Source organism: Lathyrus oleraceus, chromosome 3 (genome assembly GCF_024323335.1).
Source record: "Lathyrus oleraceus cultivar Zhongwan6 chromosome 3, CAAS_Psat_ZW6_1.0, whole genome shotgun sequence".
Taxonomy (NCBI): domain Eukaryota; kingdom Viridiplantae; phylum Streptophyta; class Magnoliopsida; order Fabales; family Fabaceae; genus Lathyrus; species Lathyrus oleraceus.
Genome location: NC_066581.1, coordinates 521,937,603 through 521,949,318, shown reverse-complemented (window position 1 = coordinate 521,949,318; position 11,716 = coordinate 521,937,603). Strand labels below are relative to the sequence as shown.

At 32.3% G+C, this 11,716-nt stretch overlaps 1 protein-coding gene across 1 annotated transcript; it reads left to right on the top strand.

Moving 5' to 3' along the window:
• The first annotated feature begins 8,314 nt into the window (after positions 1-8,314).
• LOC127130215 (beta-amyrin 28-monooxygenase) lies at positions 8,315-11,411 on the top strand. Its single transcript, XM_051059268.1, has 4 exons — positions 8,315-8,913; positions 9,716-10,134; positions 10,397-10,584; positions 10,949-11,411. The coding sequence occupies exons 1-4, from the start codon at positions 8,378-8,380 to the stop codon at positions 11,240-11,242; spliced, it is 1,437 nt and encodes a 478-aa protein (XP_050915225.1). The 5' UTR covers positions 8,315-8,377; the 3' UTR covers positions 11,243-11,411.
• The last annotated feature ends 305 nt before the right edge of the window (positions 11,412-11,716 follow it).

Here is an 11,716-nt window from a genome sequence, read left to right as displayed (position 1 = left end):
TCAAGAATAACCACAGAAGAATGAGCTTTTGCCTACTAAATGTATCAAATATCTGAATGCAGACAAATTGTGAAGTTTACTCACAATCACCCCGGTCCCCCCACAAATATGAGTGAGATTTTTCTCTAGCAACCATGAGCAGAACCCGCATTCAATCAAACCATCAAGACCTAAACATGAATCTCCATTCAGTACACCCAGCACCTAAACCATTTGATCTACAGAACAACAGCTAGACATTAACAACAAAACCACAACCATGTCCACAACCTACAGCAAGTAATCCTAAAAAATTCCATTCATCAATCCTGCAACAAAAATGCAATTCACACCATTAACAACCTGCAATCATATCCAAGGTTTTCATCATAACCAAGCAATAATGCATAGTAGCTGAATCAAGGAAGTGCATCAACCACAAAACATAGCAACAATCCAAACAAAATCAAGCTACCTAAAAAACCGAAACTCACTTAGTTACTATTTACTACAGTAAAAACCTAAGAAAGAGAAACATTCCATAACAAGACAAGCAAAGCAAGCAAAAGGTACAAGTGCAATGCACTTTTCAGAATCGAAACATATTTTTGGACAAACATAATGATGCACCAACAAAGTCCACTAACCTTTCTCCCTCTCAAGAACTGCAAACCATATTTGCTCCACTATAAAAGGATACTTTCATAAAGAAAAAAGGTTTGGGGTTGAATATCGGGATTGAAAACACAAAGAGAAATCTCGGCATCTTTCTCATAATCCATCAAAGTAGAAGAAGAAGTGAGATATGAGAGAGAAAGGAGAGAAATAACACTTACCTGTTGCTTTTTCGGCGATCTTCTCCGACAATGTAGCTTGCTAAAAACAACTTGTTTTCTTGCGTGTGAGATACCACTGTGTAGAGTTCAACCAGGGGAACATTTCCCCTAAGCTTTTAGACCTGATTGAGCCGAGTCCAACATTTAATTTTTGTTTCCGGTTCTAGGGTTCGTCCACCATTTCCTTCGATTCATCATTGGGTTCAGGAATTAGGTTGAGTGAGTTTGATTTTCGTGTTCAATAGGATAAGGGGGTGAGTCTGGTTTGTATGGATGATGGAATGAGCTCCGCCGCCGCCGCCGACGAACTCCGACCCAGTGGAGGGAGGGAAATCAGATTGTCTCTCTTCTTCATCTTGTTTGGTCCTGAATGAATGGGCATCTTTATTTTTAATTAGACCTTAGACAGCGCTTTTGTGGAAAGCGCTTTCTAAGATATGCCTTAGACAGCGCTTTCCAAAAGCGCTTTCTAAACCCCCACCTTAGACAGCGCTTTTGGTTTTAATTTTTTTTTTAATTGAAAGACTTTAAACAGCGCTTTCTCAAAAGCGCTGACTAAGGTCTATATTTAAAAGCGCTTTCTAAAAGCGCTGTCTAAGGGGGGGTCTTAGACAGCGCTTTCTAAAAGCGCTGTCTAAGACCCCCCCTTAGACAGCGCTTTCATTATTTTTTTAGAACATTTTCCGTGTTTTATTTTTATTTTAACCTTAGACAGCGCTTTCTTTTAAAAGCGCTGTCTAAGATGCGCTGTTAAAAAACCTTTTTGGCGTAGTGGACACTAAAGCACCTAATAACAACAAAAACCCTAAAAAACATTTGGTGGACTGTTGGGACTTGATCTGAACCTTTGGACTTAGAACTAGGCAACTTTCCCTGTGCTAAAGGACTTGGCCAATGCCAACATTTGAGACTGAGTTATCTTTGACAATGGCTTTCATCTGATGCAAGGCTTTGGATCTCTTTGATTCATCTGTTACTTTGTCTGTGTGCTTAATTATTATTGCTTATGTTTGATGTTTTACTATGAGTTGATCAAGGAATATTTCATCTAATGCATTAGAAGACAATGAAGACTTCTAGCTATTGGAAATGCTTGCTTGGATGTGGCTATCTTTATTTGATGTCGTGATCTTCACATATTGTCTGGATATTACTCATTGCTTATTTCTTATTGCTTGATCGAAGTCCAAAGGAAAATGCGTTTCTACATGACATTCTTGTCTGTTGGATTGCATCCCATTGGTCATATCTTTTCAACTCTTAAATTTTAAATTTTTTCTTAGGTAGGTCTCTTCATCTCCTCCCACTTCTTTAATTTCAAAATCTCTCCCTCTTTTCAAAGACCTTCTTTGCTTGTGATTTCAAACATAGACATGTTTTAATGATTAGAAACTTTTCCTTATGCCAATGAATTTTAAAATCTTTTTCTTAATCAAATTTGTAAATAAACTTAACCATATTGACTTAAATTTCAAAAGACAAAAAAGAACTAACAACCCCATTCAAAACTTTGGCCTTTTGTGCCCTTTTACCATGAACTACGAGGTTTTGATCCCTAATTTTATGTTGGTATATAGGCACAAGACCGAAGGTCTTGTCAAACATAAAAATATAATCAATGAATTATTTTATCATCCCCACACTCTATATTTTCTCAAACATCATTTATACCCAAAAACATATGCACACAAAAAGGGCTCCCTAGGAGTACCTAGGAAACTTTGGATGCTAACACCTTTACCTATAATCTCTGGGATTTTATTAGTTTTGATTTGAAAACTTCTTATCCTTGGGTTTTGTTCGTACTTTTCCCTTTTCCTTTGGAAACAATAAAAGCGCGGTGGCCACTCTGGTTTTATTGATGTCAAGTTTATCCATAACTTGACGATCATGAATTTACCTCTACAAAACCAAGCAAGTCATGGACTAGGCACTTGAAATGTCCAAATGAAATGTCATGGAATGGAAGCAAAAAATGGAAGTTATATGATCAAAGACTTGATCTAGGACCAATGGGATTAAGCACAAATGAATGGAACCAAAACCAAGTAATAAACATGAATGAACCAAGAACAAGAGGTTATTGGGGGACCTTGATCAAGCAAGGGTATCAAACACACAATGGGTGAAGAATTGGATGAAACTAGGGTTTGAAGGCCATCCAGATGAAAAGTCAAGCCATAAGGTACCTTAGGACCATATCCTCCTTGATTAGGGTTTCATGAGGCACGCCTTTCAACTAAGGTCTTTGAATCAATCATGATGCTTCCCAAATAAATCTTCAATGTGTGAACCCCCCCCCCCCCCCCAATTAGGGTTTTGATAGCCCAGTCAAGGTCCAGAAAAACTCCATAAGGCCTCATGACCATATCATTAAGAATTAGGGTTTGAAAGCCCTGAGGAGTGTCATGATGAAATCTTGTTGAATCCACACTTCAAAGATCAGGAAATTAGGTTTTTACATCACATATGCTTTTATGAATATTCAATTCCATGCCTTAAAGGTCTAATCCATACACAAATCTTATCTTTTTAAGCCAAGAGCTTTGAATATATAGTGATCAACTAATGGATGAATAATACATATGAATAAAGCATGAATGTATACATATGATTCCCAAATCAAGGGTTGAGTGACAATATGAAAAAGGGAGGGAAAGCTTTGGGGTACAACAGCTAGATATATGCCAATAACTCTAACAATGAAGGTTATGTTAGGACGATGCAAACTTGAGCATGCAAAAAACTTCCTGCATCTGAAGCGCAAGGAACTCTATGCATCTCTTCCATTTCAAGGTTTGTGACGGAGAATTATTTAAGAGTAAACTAATCTCCTTTAGGGTTTGTTTGGATCAAATGAGGGGGAGGGACTTTAATGGAGGCGAAGGGAAGGGAAGTAAGGTGTTTTTTAATTAAATATATGTTTGGTTCGAAATAGGGGAGGTAAAGGGAAGAAAGATATTTTAATTAAAAACATGTTTAGTTCACGAGGGGGGGGGGGGGGGGGGGATGGACTTTATTAATAAGTTACATTTTGATCTATTGTCGTGCACGGGTCAAAAATGAGTAATTAATAACTATAGTTTAGGGAAGCGAAACTCGAGAGTCGTATCCCAAGGACTCTTGGATTGATTTTTACCAACGAAAGAAACAATGGGGATTTTTTTAAGTTTCGATTAAGATGAAGATAAACGATTAAAAGAATTTTATGAACTAATTAGTCTACTATTTCAGTTTTCGGCTTATCACAAATTTCTACCTCACAAATTCCCTAAGCAACTTTGATCTCTATTTGATTAATATATCGATTAACAAGCGCAAAGAATATAATACTGATTGGCACACCTATTATATGAGTAAAGCAAACAGATTATAGCAAACATGATTTTAACATGCGCAATTTAATGACAAAGCTACGTCAAAAGCGATTATAGTTTAGGATGCAATCTTAAGAAATTAATCAAAACTATTCCATGAAATAACAAATTAAGTAATTGAATTTCATAGAAAAGAATTGAAAGAGAAATTAAATTGAATTGATAAAAGTAAAAACCTCAAAGTCTTAAGGAAACATGATTCAACAAATTAACTGTAAGAATTAGTTATCCATGAATCGTACAAAACAAAGATGATTTTTGTTAATAGTGAATAAGATGAATGAATAGTAGCCATGGCTGACTTAGGATAAAGAAAACGTGTACTTCGTGTTCTAATCCTAATCGGGTCGAAAAACATAAAAATCGGCACAAACTAATTATTTTATTTAAGTCTGAAACTAAAATGATTTATTTGAGTCTTCTGCATTCCGAATTTGCTTCTCACTTCAACATGAAACTTTTATCTTATTCTCTCAACTTTCGAACGCATATTAGAACGTATCAAACCGATTCTCGTAGGCCAAGTTATGACCTGCAAGAGGGTGTAAGTAGTTATTTATTCAGAAAATACAATACAAAATTAAAAAAAAAAAGGTAAAAATAAACTAAGTTAAGGAAACCCACTAAAATAGTAGAAATAACAAAAGACACTCAAGAATTATCGTAACATAATAGTGAAAGAATGTGCATGAAAATGCAATTATCACATTTTTATCCTTATGATCTTATATAAGTGATATGATATTTAAAGGAGAAAAATTCATAAATAATTTTTTGGCAAAAAAATTTGTAATATTGAGTGATTAAAAAATTAATTACGTACTGCATATCGTTAAAAAATTGAATACACTTGATTCGTATTATAATTCTCTAGGGTAAATTAAACTATGAGTTGATAACAACTTTTGAATACAATGTAATAAACAAAAAAAAGTGAATGGTTTAAAATTTGATATAAAAGAAATTATAATAGAATACATAAAAAAAATTAAAATAGTAACATAAATAAACATAAAATAAAAAATTATTAAAGAAAACAAAAAATTATAGTGATTATAATTTATAATAAATACAAAAATTAAAAAAAATTTTAAAGATGAAGAATAATTATAATAGTTGATGGAAGCAATAGAGAAAAATCACACAAAAGAGAAGTAGGAACACGAAAGAAAATAATATTTTTAAATATTAAAATAAAAATGAGGATATTTTAGTAAATATAATAATTTGTTAAATATTAAAACTCATATTCCCTCCCCTCTCCTCCAAATCCCCCTGACTTGGGAAATGCAAAAAGTGTCATTAGAGATATCCCCTTCATCTACCTCGAACCAAACACATCCTTAGAAAGAAGTGTGTCTCTTGATTTACTATCTTTCGTGAAGAATATATACAATAATGTATCAATATAGCTCCAGTAATACCATCCCAAAATACCCTTGAGAACGATATCTTAGTATTTAAATTCCTACTACTAAGGATGTGTCCTCAAGATCTTTCATCTCAATTTTTTATGTGAGAAATATCTTGGTTTCTTGCAATAAGCCTATATCATTTCTTACCAAAATAATATCATCTAGATACAATATACAATACTAAGAACACATTTTTAGTCCTACAAAACTTATGGTATATCATGGATGGGAAGCTTATTTAAGGCCATAACCAGATTTCTTATGTTTTTAAAACATGGATTTTGAGTCCCTCGATACAAAATTTTCTTGTTCCACCATATATACTGTTTCATCAATGTTTTCATTTAGAAACAAAGTCTTTACATTCATCTGATAAAACTCAAAATTAAAATCTGTTTAGCTTCTAATGGCATTATGACCCTAAGATAGTTTTTTCAAGAAACTAGAGACCTCATCTCTTTGAAATCAATTCTTTTTTTAGTGAAGCATGTAGTGGTAACGTGACCTTTATATCTTTCAATACTGTATTTATAACCCCTTTATATCTTTTTTTTAGTGAAGCATGTAGTGGCAACATGACCTTTATATCCTTCAGATAATATAACGAGATCCCAAACATCCTTTTCAACCATCATTTGAATCTCATCCTTCTTTGAATTAACCCACTTAAGATTTATGACTCTTTATAGCTTGACTAAAGTTGATTGGATCTTCCTCAATCAAACCATTGTCATTCTAGTTTGATTGAACAAACACGCCATAATAATCATAAATTGCATTCCATCACTCTATAATGGATTTTCATAATGGCAAATTTTGAGGTTGATGGGTTTGAACTGTAGTTGGTGCTTGACAAATAAACTTAATAATAGGAATATTGTACTTGTATATCGCCTTTGCCATCCTATTAGTTGTCCACTTATTTGAGCATCTACCAATAACTTATAAGGGTCGTCCTTTTATTGTAATACTTCCTGATTTATGGATACGAAAGGGGTAAAGTGTCCCTATCCATAACGGTATAAAATGGAACTCAATAGGGGAAATTCATGTTCCCCTAAGTAGTAAGGGAAGTAACTGCCCATTTCAAACGCTCCTAAGAGTGAGAAATGTTGTTATTGTTTCCTTGGACCCTAAGGTCCAAGCCTAATAGGTCCTATAAATATCTCAACCTTAATGTTAAGGAGGGAGTGTTCGCTCTAAAAACACGATATACAGAGCTCCTCACCTTCCCTACCCAAGCTTGCTCTAACACCAGATAAACCCTAAAAATCTCTAGCAACCCTTAACGACAAGGGGTTGTCGTGTATTATAATTTTAGGAAGTACAAATATCATTATTAGCAATTTTTGTGATTATGACCAAAAGTGTATTCTCTTCATTTAACTATTGTCTTGTCACATTGGCTTCATCTCCTTGAGGTTCCTTCTTGTTTGCATTGCACTCTAGTTGTCAAATCATTGATTGTTTCATTTTCTTCCATTTGAATCAATTCAAGTTGACGCTTATGAGTTTGTAACCTCACCATCTTTTTCTTGTCAGCCCTTGTGTATGCCTTTTCTAAGATTTCTCACGCTTACTTTGACGATTCGCAATCAATAATTTTTTCAAAGTTACCACCTTCCACGCATTGATGGATCAAAAACAGCGTGTTGAAATCTTTCTTCTTATCTTGCTTATATGTTGCTTGTTGTGCATTCGTTGCACCTTCGACAAGGGAATTCTCCTCATTCTTGATCACTTCAGTAACATCTTGATAGTAAAATAATACTTTCATTTATTTGCACCATTTGTCGTAATTCTTCGCACAAATGATGAGTAGGTTTGATGGAATTCTTTCATTAGAGACAAAATGCATGTTGCACACTAGGTGTTTGTGGAACAGAACCAGACTCTGATGCCAACTATTAGAACTTGGAACCACATGATTAGTGAATAATGGAGAAAACTAGAGTGTGGAGAGGGAGATAGAAAATTGTGTGAGAGAGAGAAAGAAAGAGAGAGAGAGAGAGAGAGAGAGAGAGAGAGAGAGAGAGAGAGAGAGAGAGAGAGAGTTTCATTAGCAATTGATGAGGATGCCTCCAAGACATTTATACAAGAATTTCACAATGATTGAGACACAATTTACATAATTCAAATAACTTAAAAACTGAAAATCATACATGTAACCGGTTACACTAACCAATTACAACTGCTATAAAAAAACAATTCACTTTCAGTGATAATCTGTTACGTGATTACGTTAAGCGATTACACTCACAATATTTTCCCTATTCTTTAAATTATAAGTAATTTCTGTCTTCCTGTAACCGCTTACACCTCGTATTAACCGATATAAACACTTAAATTGCAAAAGAATACTTTTATATATATATATATATATATATATATATATATATATATATATATATATATATATATATATATATATATATATATATATATATATATATATATATATATATATATATATATAATATGAAAATTGTTTTAAACTCTCACCATCTCACTTGTATATTCTACCACAACTTTCTTTTTTTATTTTCATGACTTAAATTAAATGTGTCGTATACTATTTTTAAGGCGTAATTTGCAACAGCCCACACGTAACTAAATATTAATGCTAGTTAGCAATTAACATAAACTATCCGGACAATAAATTTGTCATTAACTCGGTCTCCTTCTTATAAATTGTTGGGACTATAAGCACTTCAAATCAAAACCATACTTTAAGAAAAAATAGAAAGAGAGAAAAACAAAATTTATATATATGGAGAAGTTTTATCTCTCTCTTGTCCTCTTGTTTGTCTCTCTTGTAACTCTCTCCCTCTTTATTCTTTTTTATAGGCATGCATCCCCGTTCACCGCCCCTAACCTTCCACCGGGAAGAATAGGGTATCCTGTGATCGGAGAAAGCCTAGCCTACATATCTTCAGGACAAAAAGGACATCCAGAAACATTCATGTTCGAACGCATAACCAAAACCTCTTCTCAGATTTTCAAAACATTACTCTTTTTACAACCTACAATTATGTTTTGTGGATCCGAATGTAACAAATTCCTTTTTTCTAACGAAAATAAACTTTTGAAGGCGTGGTGGCCGGAAACTGTCAACATGGTATTCCCATCTTCACTTGATTCGAATTCGAATTCAGAATCTATGAAGATGAGACGCATGCTTCCTCAGTTTCTAGGAGCTAAAATTCTTCAATGTTATGTTGGTGTTATGGATACCATTGCCCAAACACACTTTGCTTCTCATTGGGAGAACAAGTCACAAGTCACCGTATCACCCTTAGCCAAGAGGTTTTCTTTTTTATACCAAATCATGATTTTTTTTAATCCATAAGCTTATGATGAGTCAAATCTTGATGAGAAGATTCATATTTAAAACATCTTTTAATTTTCAAAAAATTAATTTACTAAACTTAGGATTTAGATACTCCCTCTATCTCATAAAAATAATATTTCATTTTTTTTGTTTATCTAAAAAAACTTATCAATTTACAATATTAATATAATATTTTTTACTACTATACTCTTAATTATTATCTTTTATTATATTTAATTACTCAACTAATTATAATTAATAAAAATATTTTAAATCCCTAAATATTAGATTTTGTAAAGTAAACTACGCTAATTAAGAAAGTTGGTTATAGTATTAAGTTTATTAAAAAAATAATTAAGATTTAAACAAGAATATTTATTACAAATTGCAGAAAATATGTAATATAATTATAGATATATTTGGAAAAAAATAATTAATACACTTTAAAAGTTAAAAATGGTCTTATAAAAATTGAAAAAACAAATTCGAGAGAATCTTATAAGTAGAGATCGAGGTAATATTAATTTTTTCATTAAATTTTTTTTACAAATCATTTTTTAAGAACTAACTATAGGTTAAATAAAATATTTTTTATGAGACGGATAAAATAGATCATAAACAAATCGCATGAATGTATAATAGTGTGCAATTATAGTTATTATAAATCTTCCATTGATGTAATAAATATATATTTTTATAATTGTAAGATGAGATAACATCAATTTTATTATTTTTTAATTTCAATCATTTATAAAAACACATGACATTTTGCTACAGGTATACCTTTTGGTTAGCTTGTCGCTTGCTCATGAGCATAGATGATCCAAACAAAGTATCAAAACTGGAGAAACCATTTGATATGATTGGAAAAGGAGTTCTTTCAATGCCAATTAACTTTCCAGGAACACTATTCAACAAAGCAATAAAAGCATCCATTTTCATTAGGGAGGAGTTATTGAAGATCATCAAGGAGAGAAAAGTGGAATTAGGTGATGGAAAAGCTTCACCAACCCAAGACATATTGTCTCACATGTTGTTGGCACATGATGAGGATGGACAATATCTTAGTGAACATAGTATTGCTGACAAGATTCTAGGTTTGTTGATTGGTGCTTATGATACTGCTAGTTCTACATGTACTTTCATTGTCAAATTCTTAGCTGAGCTCCCTCATGTTTATCAACAAGTCTATCAAGGTACAATCAGGTCGATTTATGTTTTTGAAAGTCATCTGTAAATTACACTGATTAGTCGTAGAAAAATAAATATGGATATTTCATTTTGTCATGTTTAATCGTGATAAATATTTTATCAGATATATTTTAGCAACACTTTAAAACGTCTTGCATATCTTTAAATACGGTTTTCTACAATCTAATTTTTTTTATTACAACCATGAATTTTATGATTTTAGATACTTATATTTATATGGTTTTCTCTTGTATGAAATTTGTGTAGAGCAAATGGAAATTGTGAAATCCAAAAGTCCGGGAGAGAAGTTAAATAAGCATGATATTGAGAAGATGAAATATTCTTGGAAGGTAGCTTGTGAAGTAATGAGACTTGTCCCTCCACTTCAAGGAGCTTTTAGAGAAGTGACTACTGATTTTATTTTTAATGGATTCTCAATACCAAAAGGATGGAAGGTAAATTATGGAAGAAAATAAATCAAATTTTAAATTTTAGTGGTAAACATATATGCATGATCAGAAGTGGCAAAACGATTCTGGTCCATCAACTATATCAGATTTGCTCGCAAAATTTATTTCAGAAACATACTAAGATTTTATATTTACAGTCTATAAAATATTATCTATCTCCGTTTTTTTTTTACAGACTCTTGCAGACACAGACATTAAAAAAAATTGTACTCATTTTTTTCAGAAGAGACCAACATTTTATGTTGCAACCTCAAAAATGCGCCCTAGAATATTAGCCCTAGAATATTAGAAATATCACAAATGAACTTTTTATAGGTCAATTAACTAAACTTTTATTACTCTCATACAGTTGCATTGGAGTGCATATTCAACACATCTGGACCCAAAGTATTTTATGGAACCAGAGAAATTTGACCCACATAGATTTGATGGAAATGGACCAGCTCCATACACATATGTTCCATTTGGAGGTGGACCAAGGATGTGTCCGGGAAAAGAGTATGCAAGAATGGAAATACTTGTTTTCATGCATAATTTAGTGAAGAGGTTCAAATGGAAAATGTTGATTCCTAATGAGAAGACTGTGGTTAATCCTCTTCCATTTCCTGCAAAAGGCCTTCCAGTTCAACTTTATCCTCATTGATTGATGTATCAATAATAGTGTGAGAAGCCAGTACTCTATTTTATGTATTAATCCTTGTAATCTTAGGTTTGGTGTGTATATGGGAATTTAAAATAAAATCATATTGTAAACTTGTTGTATGTAAAACAATTTACACGTATTTATGGAACTTTTTATATTAGTTTGTTTTTGTTTGAGTCTCTACTAATAAGAGTAAACGAGTAATTTTCCATACTAAAAAAAAAAAGGAGTGATTAGGTTCAGGTTATTGATAAGTTTTATTGAAAAACAAGTTATTTAGAAGCATCAAAAACTACACTGTAAATGGAATAATTTTTTACTTTTACTTAACTCATAATTAAGAGTGTGCATGGTTTATAAATCAACCTAAATTGGAATAAATTGGTGGTTTGGCTCCTAGACTTGTTTAAGTAAAACTAGTTATTTTTGTAAATTTGGGTTGGGTCGAGTTTTCTATGGTTTTCAATTTTATAA